A 14,630-nucleotide genomic window follows, 5' to 3' on the forward strand; every position below is an offset into this window, starting at 1 on the left:
TCTCATTCTCACTCTTCTTCTAGCTATCAAATTAAAGCTTTCAGAATGCAGAAAGCCAATCCGGACAGACCGAGAATGATCCTTTTGCTTCTACTGCTGCTGCTGTTGCCCAGTACAATCTCTGGGAGACTTCCAGGCAAATGTTCCTTAACTTTGGGGAGAGATGAAGTAGAGATATCGAATCATTACAGGCCAGGAGACTATCTCATTGGTGGACTGATCTCTGCAACCAAAGCTTGGTTTCTACAGCACAGTTTCCACACAACTCCCTCGGTTAAATTTTTCTTGTAAGTCACTGGGTTGCCAATTCCACTTGGCTGATCTGTAAAGTTCTAGTCCTCCCAAAGTGACTTCTTTTGAACGTTAAAGTAAGGTGCCAAAATAGAGTTCTGGAATCTCTCTTACATCTAAACATTTATTGTAAGGTATCTGTCTGGAATAATGCAGCCAATTTTGGTCATCATGTCACAAAAAAGATGTTGAGAGTTTGGGGGGGGGGGGAAATCAGAGAAGAGCAACTAACATGATCCAAGGCCTGGTGACTAAAACATATGAAGAACAGTTGGGGGACTTGGGTTTGGCTAGTCTAAAGAAAAGAAAAAAAATAGGGGAGACATGATAGCAGTGTTCCAGTATCTAAGGGGCTGCCACAAGGAAGAGGGGGTCACTTTGTTCACCAGAGCACCAGAGGGAAGGATGAGAAACAATGGTTGGAAACTGACCAAAGAGAGAAGCAACCTGGTATTAGGGAGAAACTTCCTGACAGTGAGGACAATATACCAGTGGAACAGCTTGCCTCCAAAAATCGTGGGCGCTCCAACACTGGAGATTTTAAAGAAGAGACTAGACAATCATCTGTCTGAGATGGTATAGATTCTCCTGCTTGAGCAGGGGGCTAGACTAGAAGACCTCCAGCTCTATTTTGTTCTATTCCTTGAAATATCAGTTCCTTAGTTCTGATCTTTTCTCTAGCACAACTGCAAAAATGTTTGCTCATTCTTGTAAAAGACTTTCCAGCAGATCTCAAGCAATAGATCTCATTTCTTCTCTGGGGAAAAAAAACCCCCCACATGTTTCATTGTTCTTTTAAGTACTGATTACTTTTGTGTAATAGTACCTGCTTTGCAGAACACTCAGAATAGGCAGTGATTGTGCATTCAGAGTAGATAAAGTTGAACAGGATAATTGTCATCTCCTCAAAAGCTGCAGTCACTGCAGTTGACGTGAAGTAATGGAAAGTGGAAATGCATTGTGAAGACTAAACTGATAGAAGAACATAGTTTGGAAAGGGAATTTTCCTGTAGGCTGTGTTCTAGGGAGGGAACTCCATCCAAAGAAGCAGTTATAAGATCAACCTGGAGAGAAGTTTGCAGATCAGGTATCCTAACACAGATCCAGCTTTTGTTGTTGGTTTTGCTTATAAAAATATTAGTTGAAATATCTCAGGGGCTTCTATTTGGGCAGCTACTAAGAGCTATTTAACAGGACTGGAGGTCTACCCCTTGTGGGTACTGATTACTTTTGTGTCTAGTAGATCCTTATGAGAAGAGAATCCTTTATTGGCCAAGTGTGATTGGACAGACAAAGAATTTGTCTCCAGTGCATAGGCTCTCAGTGTACATAAAAGCAATAAGTGATAAATCATGATCATAGTCATCGTAAAAATACATTCATCATAAATCACAAGATACAACACTTAGGGATAGTAATACTTAGGGATACTACAGAAGCAATCAACATAAATCATCCTAGGATACTAAATAAAACAAGGTAAATTGTAAGATAAAAGCAACAAAGTTATAGTCATAAGTAGATAAGTAGATAGGAAAGATGAGAAGAGTAATAGTAATACAGCCTTACTAGATAGTTTGACAGTGTTGTGGGAATTAGTGTTTAGCAGAATGATGCATTGGGGTGGGGTGGGGAACTGACCTTGTGTCTAGTTGTTCTGATGTGCAATGCCCTACAGCATTGTTTTGAGGGTAAACATTGAAACAGTTTATGTCTAGGATGTAAGGGGTCTGTAGATTGAATTATTTGCTTTTGAACTCCAGAATTCTGTGAGAATAAGAATTCTATGATAGGATACGTGAAGTTGCACCATGTACAGTGTAAAATTGATATCAAACATTCTTAAGATTTTAATGAATGCAAAAGTGCCTGATCCATTGGCAGGAGAAGAGGCAGGGGGCTTTGGGAAATTACATTGGTCACTCAAGTCATGTGTTTTGCACATACATCTTCAGGAAAGGACCTACAGAACACTGGAGCACCCTCTCCTTCTACTTTGCCATTCAGGAGATCAACCGGAATTCCAAGGTTTTACCTAATATCACCCTGGGCTACAACATCCATGACAACTATTTCAACAAAATCATAACATCTGATATTTTATTGGACCAGCTTTCAACTGGGGAGACAAACGTTCCAAATTATAGATGTGGGAAACATAGAAACCTCCTCGCTCTTCTTGAAGGGGCCAACTCTGACATCTCCATCCAGATTTCAACCATGATGGGCACCTACAAAATCCCACAGGTAGGGTTTTCTGAGACTATGATTTCTTTGGACTTTTTTCTTTCCATGTTGATGGATCTATTTGTGTCACATGGTCAAACTGTACATTCATGCACTAGCTTCCCAATCCAGATCAGAAGCCTATGTTGGCTCCTGGCATAATGAATATTTGCCAGAATCTAATAGAAAGCTCTGCCGTCTCTGAACAGAGCTAGCAAAGCAAGCCAAAAAAATGTCAGCTGTGTCAAAGAAGATCCTTTGGAGAAGTATGACCTATGACCTATCACTTTGTTGTTGTATATGTTTTACACTGAGAGTTTATGCACCAGAGATAAATTCCTTGTGTGTCCAATCACACTTGGCCATTAAAAAATTCTATTCTATTCTGCTCTGCTCTGCTCCGCTTTTCTTGTTGTTGTTAGTTGCAAAGTCGTGTCCGACCCATCGCGACCCCATGGACAACATTTCTCCAGGCCTTCCTGTCCTCTACCATCTTCTGGAGTCCATTTAAGCTCATGCCTATTGCTTCAGTGACTCCATCCAGCCAACTCATTCTCTGTCGTCCCCTTCTTCTATTGCCCTCAACCTTTCCCAGCATTAGGCTCTTCTCCAGTGAGTCCTTCCTTCTCATTAGGTGGCCAAAGTATTTGAGTTTTAATTTCAGGATCTGGCCTTCTAAAGAGCAGTCAGGGTTGATCTCCTCTAGGACTGACCGGTTTGATCGCCTTGCAGTCCAAGGGACTCGCAGGAGTCTTCTCCAGCACCATAGTTCAAAGGCCTCAATTTTTTGGCACTCAGCCTTTCTTATGGTCCAACTTTCACAGCCATATATTGCAACTGGGAAGACCATAGCCTTGACTATACGCTATTCTATTCTATTCTATTCTATTCTATTCTATTCTATTCTATTCTATTCTATTCTATTCTATTCTATTCTATTCTATTCTATTCTATTCTATTCTATTCTATTCTATTCCATTCCATTCCATTCCATTCCATTCCATTCCATTCTTCTTTACTATTATTTTGCCTTTCCACTTGCTGAAACACTAACTTCTTCCTTTCTGTTTCAGATCAGTTATACTTTTGCTTCATCTATTTTCAGTGATAAAACACTCTTCCCCTTTTTCTATCACATGGTCCCAAAAGAGGGAACACACTATCCAGGGATTGTCAAACTGCTTTTGCACCTCAGGTGGACTTTTGTAGGGCTCCTTGCTCCAGATACTAACACCGGAGAGAGAGCCATGAGGACTTTGAATCCAATGCTTCTCAAGAAGGGCATTTGTGTTGTTATAGCCCAAACCTTTTCTGAGGAAGCCAGCCAAATGGTTATCGAGTCTGCTCTATTCCAGAGATGGAAACAAGTCAATGTCTTTCTTTACTGTGCTGAGGTGAGCTCCTTCCTTCAAGGATTATATCTGATTCATAAGACCGCTGAAAGCTTGACCCAGCCCGTTGTAGGCAAAGTCTTGATAATCGCAGCCTTGTGGGATGTCTCCTTGCTATTGGCCAATAACGAACTATCTTTCCAGTACATCCATGGGCTTTTCTCTTTCCTGATCCAGTCCCACGATCGGATGAAATTTGATTTTCAGATCCCTTATACTGCGACTGAGCAATTTGCAAGGTGGTCATTTAATTGTAGTTATACCAAATGGGCTCTGTCAGTGAAAGAATGGAGAAGATGTGTGGAGAAAGAACAAGTGAACACTCTGCCCAAAGAGGAGATTGAAACGATCTTGTCTCTAGACAGGTTCTCCATTCATGATGCAATCTGGGCTGTTGCCCATGCTTTAGATGCTGCCTATTCCTCCAGATCCAAGAGGATGGAGATGAAGGATGGGAACCGAAGAGGCGCTCCAGCGTTGGAACCATGGCAGGTATCTTTCCTCCTGTGTAGGGGAATCCATTCTTCAACCAATTCCTTCTTTTTAACCACTTTGAAAACTTAGTCCATCCTGAGACTCTCCGTCATACAGCTTAACTTCCCCCAACTCTTTATACCCTTATCCCTTTATAATTATTTACTGCTCCTCTCTTAGCCTTTATTGGACTCTGGATGAGCATGCAATATTTGGTAAAGTGGGTCTTCTACAAATTAATGGGAAGTGTTACTACCACCTTATAATGCCTTGGTAAGGCCACACTTGGAATACTACATCAAGTTTTGGTTGCTACGATGTAAAAAAGATGTTGAGACTCTAGAAAGAGTGCAGAGAAAAGTAACAGAGATGATCAGGGGACTGGAGGCTAAAAAATATAAAGAACGGTTGCCGTAATTCGGTATGTCTAGTTTAATGAACAGAAGGATGAGGGGTGACATGATAGCAGTGTACCAATATCTCAGGGGTTAAATATATCAATATGTCTAACACAGACATGTCAAACACAAGGCCCGGGGGCCAGATCCGGCCCGCGAAGTGGTTTCATGCGGCCCGCGAAGCCATCCTGGAAACAGTGAGGGAACGGCCCCCCACTGCCTTGGCCCTGGCCCAGAGACCCTCCTTCTGCCAGAGACCCTCAGATCTGTCCCACTCCTGCCCAGGCCCCCATAGGCACCCTTGATGCGAACGATGTAGAGCTGGCCATGCCCACCCAGTAGGCCATACGCACTCAAGCCACGCCCACCCTGGCCATACCCACCCGGCCCCCTAAGGGCAACCACAATGCTGATGCGGCCCTCAATGAAATTTGAGTTTGACACCCCTCTAGAATAAGCCCTGAACTGTAGAAGATGCGTTTATGAAATGGGCAGCTGAGATAAGAAATGTTACTTCATATTTTCTACAGGCTGCAGTTTTCTCTTCCACTTTAGCTTCATCCTCTCCTTCAAAGTCCCCAGTTTCACAATTCTTCCATGAAAGGGGTACGTTTGGATGAGAAGGGAGTCCTGACAGCCGATTTTGACATAATAAATTGGGTCATCCTCTCCAATGAGACCATGACCAGAGTGAACTTTGCAACGCTGGAAGGCCAAGGAGCTGAAAACTTCAAATTTGTTATTAACCCGGATGGTACTGAGGAATTGAATTGGCGTAACAAGGTAGGGAAATGTAATTGCTTCATTTCACTCTGTGTTGGTCTTTGAAGAACATCAACAGATCTTCCAAGCAATTGTTTTCAGTACTAGTCAGGGACAGTAAGCCAGAGGACATTTTTCTTAGCTCTGCTTCTTGGGTGAGCAAGGGTGAGCAGCATGAGACACTTTTTCCCCTTTACTGAATTAGTTTTCTCAGTGCTTTTTTTGTAAAAGAAAAAGGTGCCGGAACTCACACATGTCATACAACCCGCCTTGCCTACCCTACAAGGTTCCATCCAAAAAAAGGTGCCGGAACTCCGTTCTGAGCGTTCCATGACAAAAAAAGCCCTGAGTTTCCTACCCATCCTTCAGTAAGCATAAAATTATTCATAGCCCCCATTTGATGATCCTACATCCCTTGCTTCTTTTGCAGTCCATGTCTGTTCTCTGGCTCCTTCCGTCGCGATCTGAAGACACTCTTATTTGAACAAGCCGGCCTGGCCTGAAGGGGGATGGGTTGGGTTTTTATGGTCATTTTAATATCTGTATTTACTGTTTTTAGTTGGGCATATGTTTAATTTTCTTTTAACTTTTGTATTTTTGCATTTTTATATATCTGCCCTGTTCACCGCCCTGAGTCCTTCGGGAGAAGGGCAGTATACAAATAAAATTATTAAATTAAATTATTAAATTATTAAATTAATGGGTGGGATGGCAAAGCCTAACATACACTTCAAGCTGCCCTTAGATACTGTCAGAATACTTTAAGAGACTCTTAGACTTGGGTGGCTAGTAAATTTAAACCAACAACCAAGTAAATAAAGCTAAGGATCACTTAAGTCCCATAAGCAGGTGACCAGAAAACGAAATTCATTCCTTTATATTCTAATATCTTCCTATCATAGAGGCCAGTTCTTCCTCTGTGAGATTTAAAACCTCAAACAATATAATCTGAAAACTCACTTATTCGAACAAGCCGGCCTGGCCTGATGGGGGATGGGTTGGGATTTTACTGTCGTTTTTAATATATCTATTTATTGTTTTATCTTGGGCATTGTGTTTAATCCTTTTTTTAACTTTTTTTTTATTGAAAAGTTTTACAATACATTTTTTTTAACAAAGCAAACCCCCTCCCCACCCCCTCCCCTCTCCCCAACCCTCCCCAACACCTCCCTCCCTTCCCCCTCCCCCCTCCCCGACTTCCCAGAGCTCAATACAGGGTATAAAAATACAAACAATCATAATCTACCTTATGCAAACAACAATAAACTATTAAATCTATCGCACTTTAACTCTTATAAAATAACTACAAGCAATATAAATATCACATCAATACTTATTCAAATGCTAGGTGAAACTTTTTAGTCCCATATTTATTCTGAATATAATCAATCCATTTTTTCCACTCCACAATATATCTCTTGTATAACTTTTTTATCTTTGTATTTTTATATGTTTCCCTGTTCACCGCCCTGAGACCTTCGGGAGAAGGGCGGTATATAAATAAAATAATAATAATAATAATAATAATAATAATAATAATAATAATAATAGTGATGATGATGATGATGATGATGATGATGATGATGATGATGAGAAACTCCCATATAGAAGGAGAGGATATATATATATATATATATATATATATATATATATATATATATATATATATATATATATATATATATATATATATATATATATGTAGATCTAGAGTCTCGGGTTTCTTCTTCTTCAGAAAGTTGTGGCGACGTTTCAACGAAATCCCATCCGTCATCATCAGATGAAAGGAACGCGGGAAGAAACCCGAGACTCTAGATCTACACATACAGACACCCGCGAGAATCTATGAAAACAAATATATATATATATATATATATATATATATATATATATATATATATATATATATATATATATATATATATATATGGTAAAGGTTCCCCCGCACATGCGTGCTAGTCGTTTCTGACTCTAGGGGCCGGTGCTCATCTCTGTTTCATAGCCGAAGAGCCAGCGCTTGTCTGAGGACGTCTCCGTGGTCATGTGGCCGGCATGACTAGATGCCAAAGGCGCACGGAACGCTGTTACCTTCCCACCGGAGTGGTCCCTATTTTTCTACTTGCATTTTTACGTGCTTTCGAACTGCTAGGTGGGCAGAAGCAGGGACGAGTAACAGGTGCTCACTCTGCTACGCGGCACTCGGGATTCGACCCGCCAAACTGCCGACCTTCCGATCGACAAGTTCAGCGTCCTAACCCACTGAGCCACCGCATCCCTATAGATAGATAGATAGATAGATAGATAGATAGATAGATAGATAGATAATCATCTATTTACTTGTTTGTTTATATTTATCCCCTACCGTTGCTTTACATTTATCTAAGCCTAGTGCAAGGAGACTTTTCGATCCTCTCCACTTTTGAATTTGTTTTTCCTATAGTGAATTGAGCATTGAGCCCTGGCATACTTTCCTTGATCTTTTCTCTTTTTATGTATAGACTTTCCCCACTTCCCAGTGTGTGGAAAGTTGCCGGCCTGGAGCCATCAAGGTGGCCCGTGAAAGTGAGCCTGTTTGTTGCTACGATTGTATTCCTTGTGCAGAGGGGACCATGTCTACTCAAGAAGGTGAGAAGGAGACTTTAGGGGAAAGTGGGCTTACCCAGACAGTGTCAACACCCAGCTTGAGAATCCAAATAAAACTCCAGGCTCATTCCATTTCTGAAAATCTTACTATTTATTGAACACACTGCATGGTAATGTCGAAGCAAAGCTAACTCTGAGGTCCCCAGACACCATTTCATAGCATTAAACAATAATTTCTTTAGCCAAACCCCCAACCTCTCATATAGTCCATGTAAACAATTTCACTTTGTTATGGGAACTGTCTGCTTCCTCTGCACACCTGCTGCAGTGTCCTTGAAAAGGTTTCAGGCTCTCACAGTCTTCAGCAAAATCGTAGAGATTTTGTTTCTCCATGTAACCCATTCTAAAGCAACACCTCCCCGTCCTTTACGCTATAATGGCAAGTTGAAATGAAGAGGCACGTAGCTGCCAAAGTTTCATTCTTGACAGACCTTTTTCAGTGAGACAGTACCGGTAGACCTTCCTTAATAACTGTTGAAAGTTATGACAATCTTGGAAATGGTATTTTATGGCCTGTAAAGCACTTCAGCCATTATAAAACATTGTGCTGCCCACTATGAGGGTAGTGAGATCTAACTACTTCGCTGCCCTCATCGCGTCCGCAGATAATCGCCCGGCCGCCCTGTTTAGGGTGACCCGCTCCCTCCTTAACCAGGAGGTTAGTGGGGATCCCTTGCAGGGGCGTGCCGAGGAATTTAGTCAACATCTGTCGGACAAAATCGCTCGGATTCGGACCGGTTTGGACTCCGACTGGGCAGTATCGGACAATCAGGACACGAGCGATCTTGTGGATGTCATCTGGGAGGAGTTCGATCCCGTGACTCCGGAGGAAGTGGACAGGATCATGGGGAGGCTGAGCTCCACCACATGTTTATTGGACCCGTGCCCTTCCTGGCTGGTTTATGCAGCCCGGGAGGGGACACGAGGCTGGTTCCAGGCGGTTATAGCTGCTTCTTTGAGTGAGGGTAGTTTTCCCGCCGCCTTGAAAGAGGCGGTGGTAAGACCTCTCCTCAAGAAGCCTGCCTTGGATCCGGCTGTTTTGAATAACTTTCGTCCGGTCTCCAACCTTCGCTTCCTTGCGAAGGTTGTTGAGAGTGTGGTGGCGCACCAGCTCCCTCTGGTCCTGGATGAAGCGGATTATCTAGACCCGTACCAATCGGGCTTCAGGCCTGGGTACAGCATGGAGACGGCATTGGTCGCGCTGGTGAATGATCTCTGGAGGGCTCGGGACAGGGGATACTCCTCTGTTCTAGTCCTACTAGACCTCTCAGCGGCTTTCGATACCATCGACCATGGTATCTTGCTGCGGCGTCTCAGGGGATTGGGAGTGGGAGGCACGGTTCTTCAGTGGTTCTCCTCCTATCTCCTGGGACGCTCGCAGTCGGTGTTGACAGGGGGGCAGAGGTCGACCGCGAGGCCTCTCGCTTGTGGAGTCCCTCAGGGGTCGGTCCTCTCGCCCCTTCTGTTCAACATCTACATGAAACCGCTGGGTGAGATCATTCGTGGTTTTGGAGTTGGGTATCATCAGTATGCTGATGATACCCAACTTTTCATTTCGACCCCAAACCACCCCAGTGATGCCCTCGACGTGATGTCCCGGTGCCTGGAGGCGGTCCGGGTCTGGATGGGGAGGAACAGGCTTCGTCTCAACCCTGACAAGACGGAGTGGCTGTGCGTACCGGCATCTCGGGATATTCAGGATATCCCACCCCTCATTATGGGGGGTGAGTCATTACCTCCTGTAGATAGGGCTCGCAACTTGGGAGTCCTCCTAGATTCACAGCTCTCTTTAGAAGACCATATTGTAGCTGTAACTAGGGGGGCGTTCGCCCAGGTTCGCCTGGTGCGCCAGTTGCGGCCCTATCTAGACCGGGATGCCTTGCGCACGGTCACTCATGTGCTCGTGACCTCTCGTCTTGATTACTGCAACGCTCTCTACATGGGGCTACCCTTGAAGACCACTCGGAGGCTCCAACTGGTACAGAATGCAGCCGCGAGAGTTGTGTCGGGGGTCTCCCGATACTCCCGTGTTACACCTTTACTCCGCGAGCTGCATTGGTTACCAGTTGTCTTCCGGGTGAGGTTCAAGGTGTTGGTAATGACCTACAAAGCCCTTCATGGCATGGGTCCAGAATACCTTGGGGAGCACCTGCAGCCGGCGTCAACTTCCCTCCGCCCAGTACGCTCCCACAGAGAGGGCCTCCTCAGGGTGCCGCCGGTCAAAAAATGCCGACTGGTGACCCCCAGGGGGAGAGCGTTCTCTGTGGGTGCACCAGATTTATGGAACCATCTTCCGGTAGAGCTCCGGATGGCGCCCGATCTCCGCTCCTTCCGGCGCGACCTTAAAACCCATCTTTTTAAGGAAGCGGGCCTGGCCTGATGGGACGGGGTGGGTTTGTTATTATGACTTTAATTTTAAATTTGTATTATGGGCATTGTTTAATCATGTTTTAATAATTTTAATTTTTGTATCTGTTTTTACGTATTGCCCTGTTAACCGCCCTGAGTCTCTTGAGAGAAGGGCGGTATATAAATTAATAAATAAATAAATAAATAGTCAAATGATTGATTTTAGGCACTTGACAACCAACTCACATTTATAACCATCTGGTCACATGATCACATTTTGAATCTCTTTTTTTTGCCAGTTTCTGGCAAAAAATGTCCATTCAGAAGAGTGGATACACCTAATGGCCATATGATTCTTTTAATGACCAAAATTAAAAAAATTGTAAAAGCAAGTTCAATCAACCATGAAAATATAAATGCATGGGGAAAACCTAAGGATAGTAGGTTTGAGATTGCTTGTCGACAGTGTTGTAATAAATAGGAAATATTACCTTAATACCAATACAGCAGAAGATGAGAAAAGGTATGTATGAGATTCAAAGTTTTCCAATCTTCATCCATAAAACTGACTACCATGGTCCTACATACCCAGAAACATGCAGGATATCAGTTATGCATTTTCTGGCTCTTGAAAAATCTTTACCGAAAGCAAACATGAGTGAATTTAAAAGAATAAGTTGTAAGAGGGATACTGTTTTTCCTCTTTTCAGATGCAGAGGAATGCACCAAATGTCCAGAAGATGAGTACCCAAATGAAGATCGAGATCGATGTATCCCTAAAATTATAAATTTTCTGAGCTATCAAGGACATTTGGGGATCATCTTAGCTTCTATTTCCCTCTTCTTATCCTTAACCACGGGCTTTGTGTTAGGAATCTTCATTAAATTCCTAGAAACTCCCATTGTCAAAGCCAACAATCGGGACCTCTCTTATGTTCTCCTTGTCTCACTCCTGCTTTCCTTCTTGTCCTCCTTCCTCTTCATTGGCAAGCCGAGCAAAGCCACCTGCTTTTTCCGACAAACAGCCTTCAGCATCATCTTCTCGGTTGCTGTCTCTTCAGTCTTGGCCAAAACAATCACAGTTGTGATGGCCTTCCTGGCCACAAAGCCAGGGAATCGGGTAAGGAAATGGCTGGGAAAGAACTTCGCCAACACTCTCATTCTTGTCTGTTCTAGTGTCCAAATTATTCTGTGCTCCACTTGGTTAGGGCTACATCCCCCATTTCCTGAGTCTGATAAGAACTCTCAGCCAGGAGAAATCCTCCTGCTATGCAATGAAGGATCTCTTACCATGTTTTATGGTGCTCTTGGGTACATGGGCTTCCTGGCTGCCATCTGCTTTGTGGTGGCTTTCCTGGCCAGAAAGCTGCCTGGGTCTTTTAACGAAGCCAAGCTGATTACCTTCAGCATGCTGGTCTTCTGCTGTGTTTGGGTGACCTTTGTGCCTACCTACCTGAGCACCAAGGGTAAATACATGGTGGCTGTGCAGGTCTTCACCATTTTAGCGTCCAGTGCTGGGCTGCTGAGCTGCATCTTCCTCCCCAAGTGTTACATTATTGTACTAAGGCCTGATCTGAATACAAAGGAGCATTTAATGATAAAAATAAAATAGAAAAGTGATCCTTACATAAGAATACTTCAAGAGTGTTACCTTAAAATGGCCATTCACATTTAATAATTGATCATATTATCTATCCATCACTGTCTCACCATCTTCATCCCACCCATTTGTGCTTAGATCATATTTAAATTATTCTTCTTGGGATATAATTTTGTGTGTATGTATTATATTTCTGAAATATAAATAATGCTTCTTATACGTGTTAATTTTCCATAATAAATAGAATGAATTACCATATGAAACAAACGAGTCATGTTGATTAAGTGGCATAAAGAAGAATGGACCCTGAAAGTTATCACATACCCAGAAGTCTCATATCAATTCAGAATTTTGAGCAGCATTTTTTATAAATAATCCTCAACATGTGACAACAGTTGGGAACAGAATTTCTGTTTGGTCACCACGATGTAAAAAAGATGTTGAGACTCTAGAAAGAGTGCAGAGAAGAGCAACAAAGATGATCAGGGGACCAGAGGCTAAAACATACAAAGAACAGTTGCTGGAATTGGATATATCTAGTTTAATGAGAAGAAAGACTAGGGGTGAACATGATAGCAGTGTTCCAGTATCTCAGGGATTGTCACCAAGAAGAAGGAGTCAAGCTATTCTCCAAAGCACCCAAGGGAAAGACAATAAGCAATGAATGAAAAATAATCAAGGACAGAAGCAACGTAGAACTAAGGAGAAATTTCCTGACTGTAGGAAACCTGTCATATTTCCACCTTAGGCTCACATAAAATGGCGCAGGTCTGGCTCAGGGCAGAGACAAGTTTTGTTTCTGCGCATAAGTTGCAGTTTTCCAATTATCAAATGACCTTGCTACGTGCAGATGGACACCCGTTGGAACACGTACAAGAAAGTAACACATACAAGATAGTTACAAGAACAAAGACATTCCATACAGATATGTAGCTGATTTATAACCTTAACATAATTGCTTAGTGCATGACTGAGATGTAACCATTCGTAACTTTAAGATAACTACTTGATGGATAGCTAAAATGTAAACATTTAGATAATTGCTTGTTGCTGATTGCTTGTTGCTGATGCGTTGCTGGTATCTCAATAAAAGAGAGCTTGGGACTTCGGTCTGGGCCCTCATCCCGAGAAAGCTCAGACACGTGTCCTCATTCATCGGCAAGTTCATGAGGAGCCCGCCGGGTGCGAAAAAACCCACAAAGTTAGAACAATTAATCAGTGAAACAACTTGCCTCCAGTAGTTGTGAATGCTCTAACACAGGAAGTTTTTAAGAAGAGATTGGACAACCATATGTCTGAAATGGTATAGAGCAGGGGTAGGCAACCTCGGCTCTTTTATGACCCATGGACTTCAACTCCCAGAATTATGACCCATGGACTTCAACTCCCAGCTATGCTGGCTCAGGAATTCTGGGAGTTGAAGTCCATGGGTCATAAAAGAGCCGAGGTTGCCTACCCCTGGTATAGAGGGGATTGGAGTAGAAGATCTTCAAAGTCCCTTCCAACTCTGTTATTCTATTCTATTCTATTCTATTCTATTCTATTCTATTCTATTCTGTTCTGTTCTGTTCTGTTCTGTTCTGTTCTGTTCTGTTCTATTCTATTCTATTCTATTCTATTCTAGCAAAGCTATTAAGTGACTCATGCCCAATTTTATGACTTTTTTGCCACTGTTGTTAACCAAATCACTACAGTTGTTAAGTGATTCATTCAGTTGTTAAGCAAATCCAGCTTGCCACATTGACTTTGCTTATTGGGAAGCCAGCTGGGAAAGTCACAAATAGCAATCACATGACCCTAGGATCATACAGCCATCATAAATAAATACCAGTAGCCAACAGTTCTGATTATGTGATCATGGGGATGCTGCAACTATTGTAAGTAGGAGTGCTGGGTATAAGTCACTTTTTTCAGTGCCATTGTAATTTCAAACAGTCACTAAACAAAACTAGCTGTATATCTATTGGTTGATAAAGGATCACATCTAAATCTCATCCCAACTGTTGATTGATGGTATTGAAAGTATTCTAGAGAAGAACCAGCAGGAATCCATTATCCACTGTCTCCACACCCCAACTAATTCAGAGTATAAATTTTCTAACAACACAAGCAGATGGCAGCATTTGGATTTCCGCAGTGTGGCCCCAGGACAAATAGTCTATCCTCCTTCTATAACTTTAGGTCCAGAGGGCTTCAGAAGGTAAGTGTAGAGTGTGGTGGGCTTGTGGGGAGGAGGCCCAAGCATTGCAGGCTTCCGGTGGTGTGTGATAGGGGAGAGAGACAGGAGGGTGCTGTAGCAACCCTGTGGTGCATCATAAGGGTGAATGACTGCAGGACAAATGCAGCTGTCATACTTTTGAAATGAAGTCATAAGTAGTTTTTGGGGGGGGTGTCAGTCATCATTTCAAATATTTGTTAAATGGCCTGTCATACCTGAAGGATTACCTGTAAATATGACCACTGTCAAGGATGAAACTTTGCCAGGTACATGCCTCT

General features: G+C 42.8%; 1 protein-coding gene across 1 annotated transcript; it reads left to right on the plus strand.

Moving 5' to 3' along the window:
* Positions 1 to 1,958: 1,958 nt before the first annotated feature.
* Positions 1,959 to 12,391, plus strand: LOC310633265 (vomeronasal type-2 receptor 26-like; the record flags this gene model as incomplete). The annotated part of the gene is made up of 6 exons (XM_083350964.1): positions 1,959 to 1,982; positions 2,299 to 2,538; positions 4,086 to 4,400; positions 5,336 to 5,563; positions 8,041 to 8,167; positions 11,245 to 12,391. The coding sequence occupies 6 exons, from the start codon at positions 1,959 to 1,961 to the stop codon at positions 12,144 to 12,146; spliced, it is 1,836 nt and encodes a 611-aa protein (XP_083207090.1). The 3' UTR covers positions 12,147 to 12,391.
* Positions 12,392 to 14,630: the final 2,239 nt, after the last annotated feature.

The sequence above is a fragment of the Vipera ursinii genome (genome assembly GCF_947247035.1).
Source record: "Vipera ursinii genome assembly, chromosome: 2".
NCBI classification, from domain to species: domain Eukaryota; kingdom Metazoa; phylum Chordata; class Lepidosauria; order Squamata; family Viperidae; genus Vipera; species Vipera ursinii.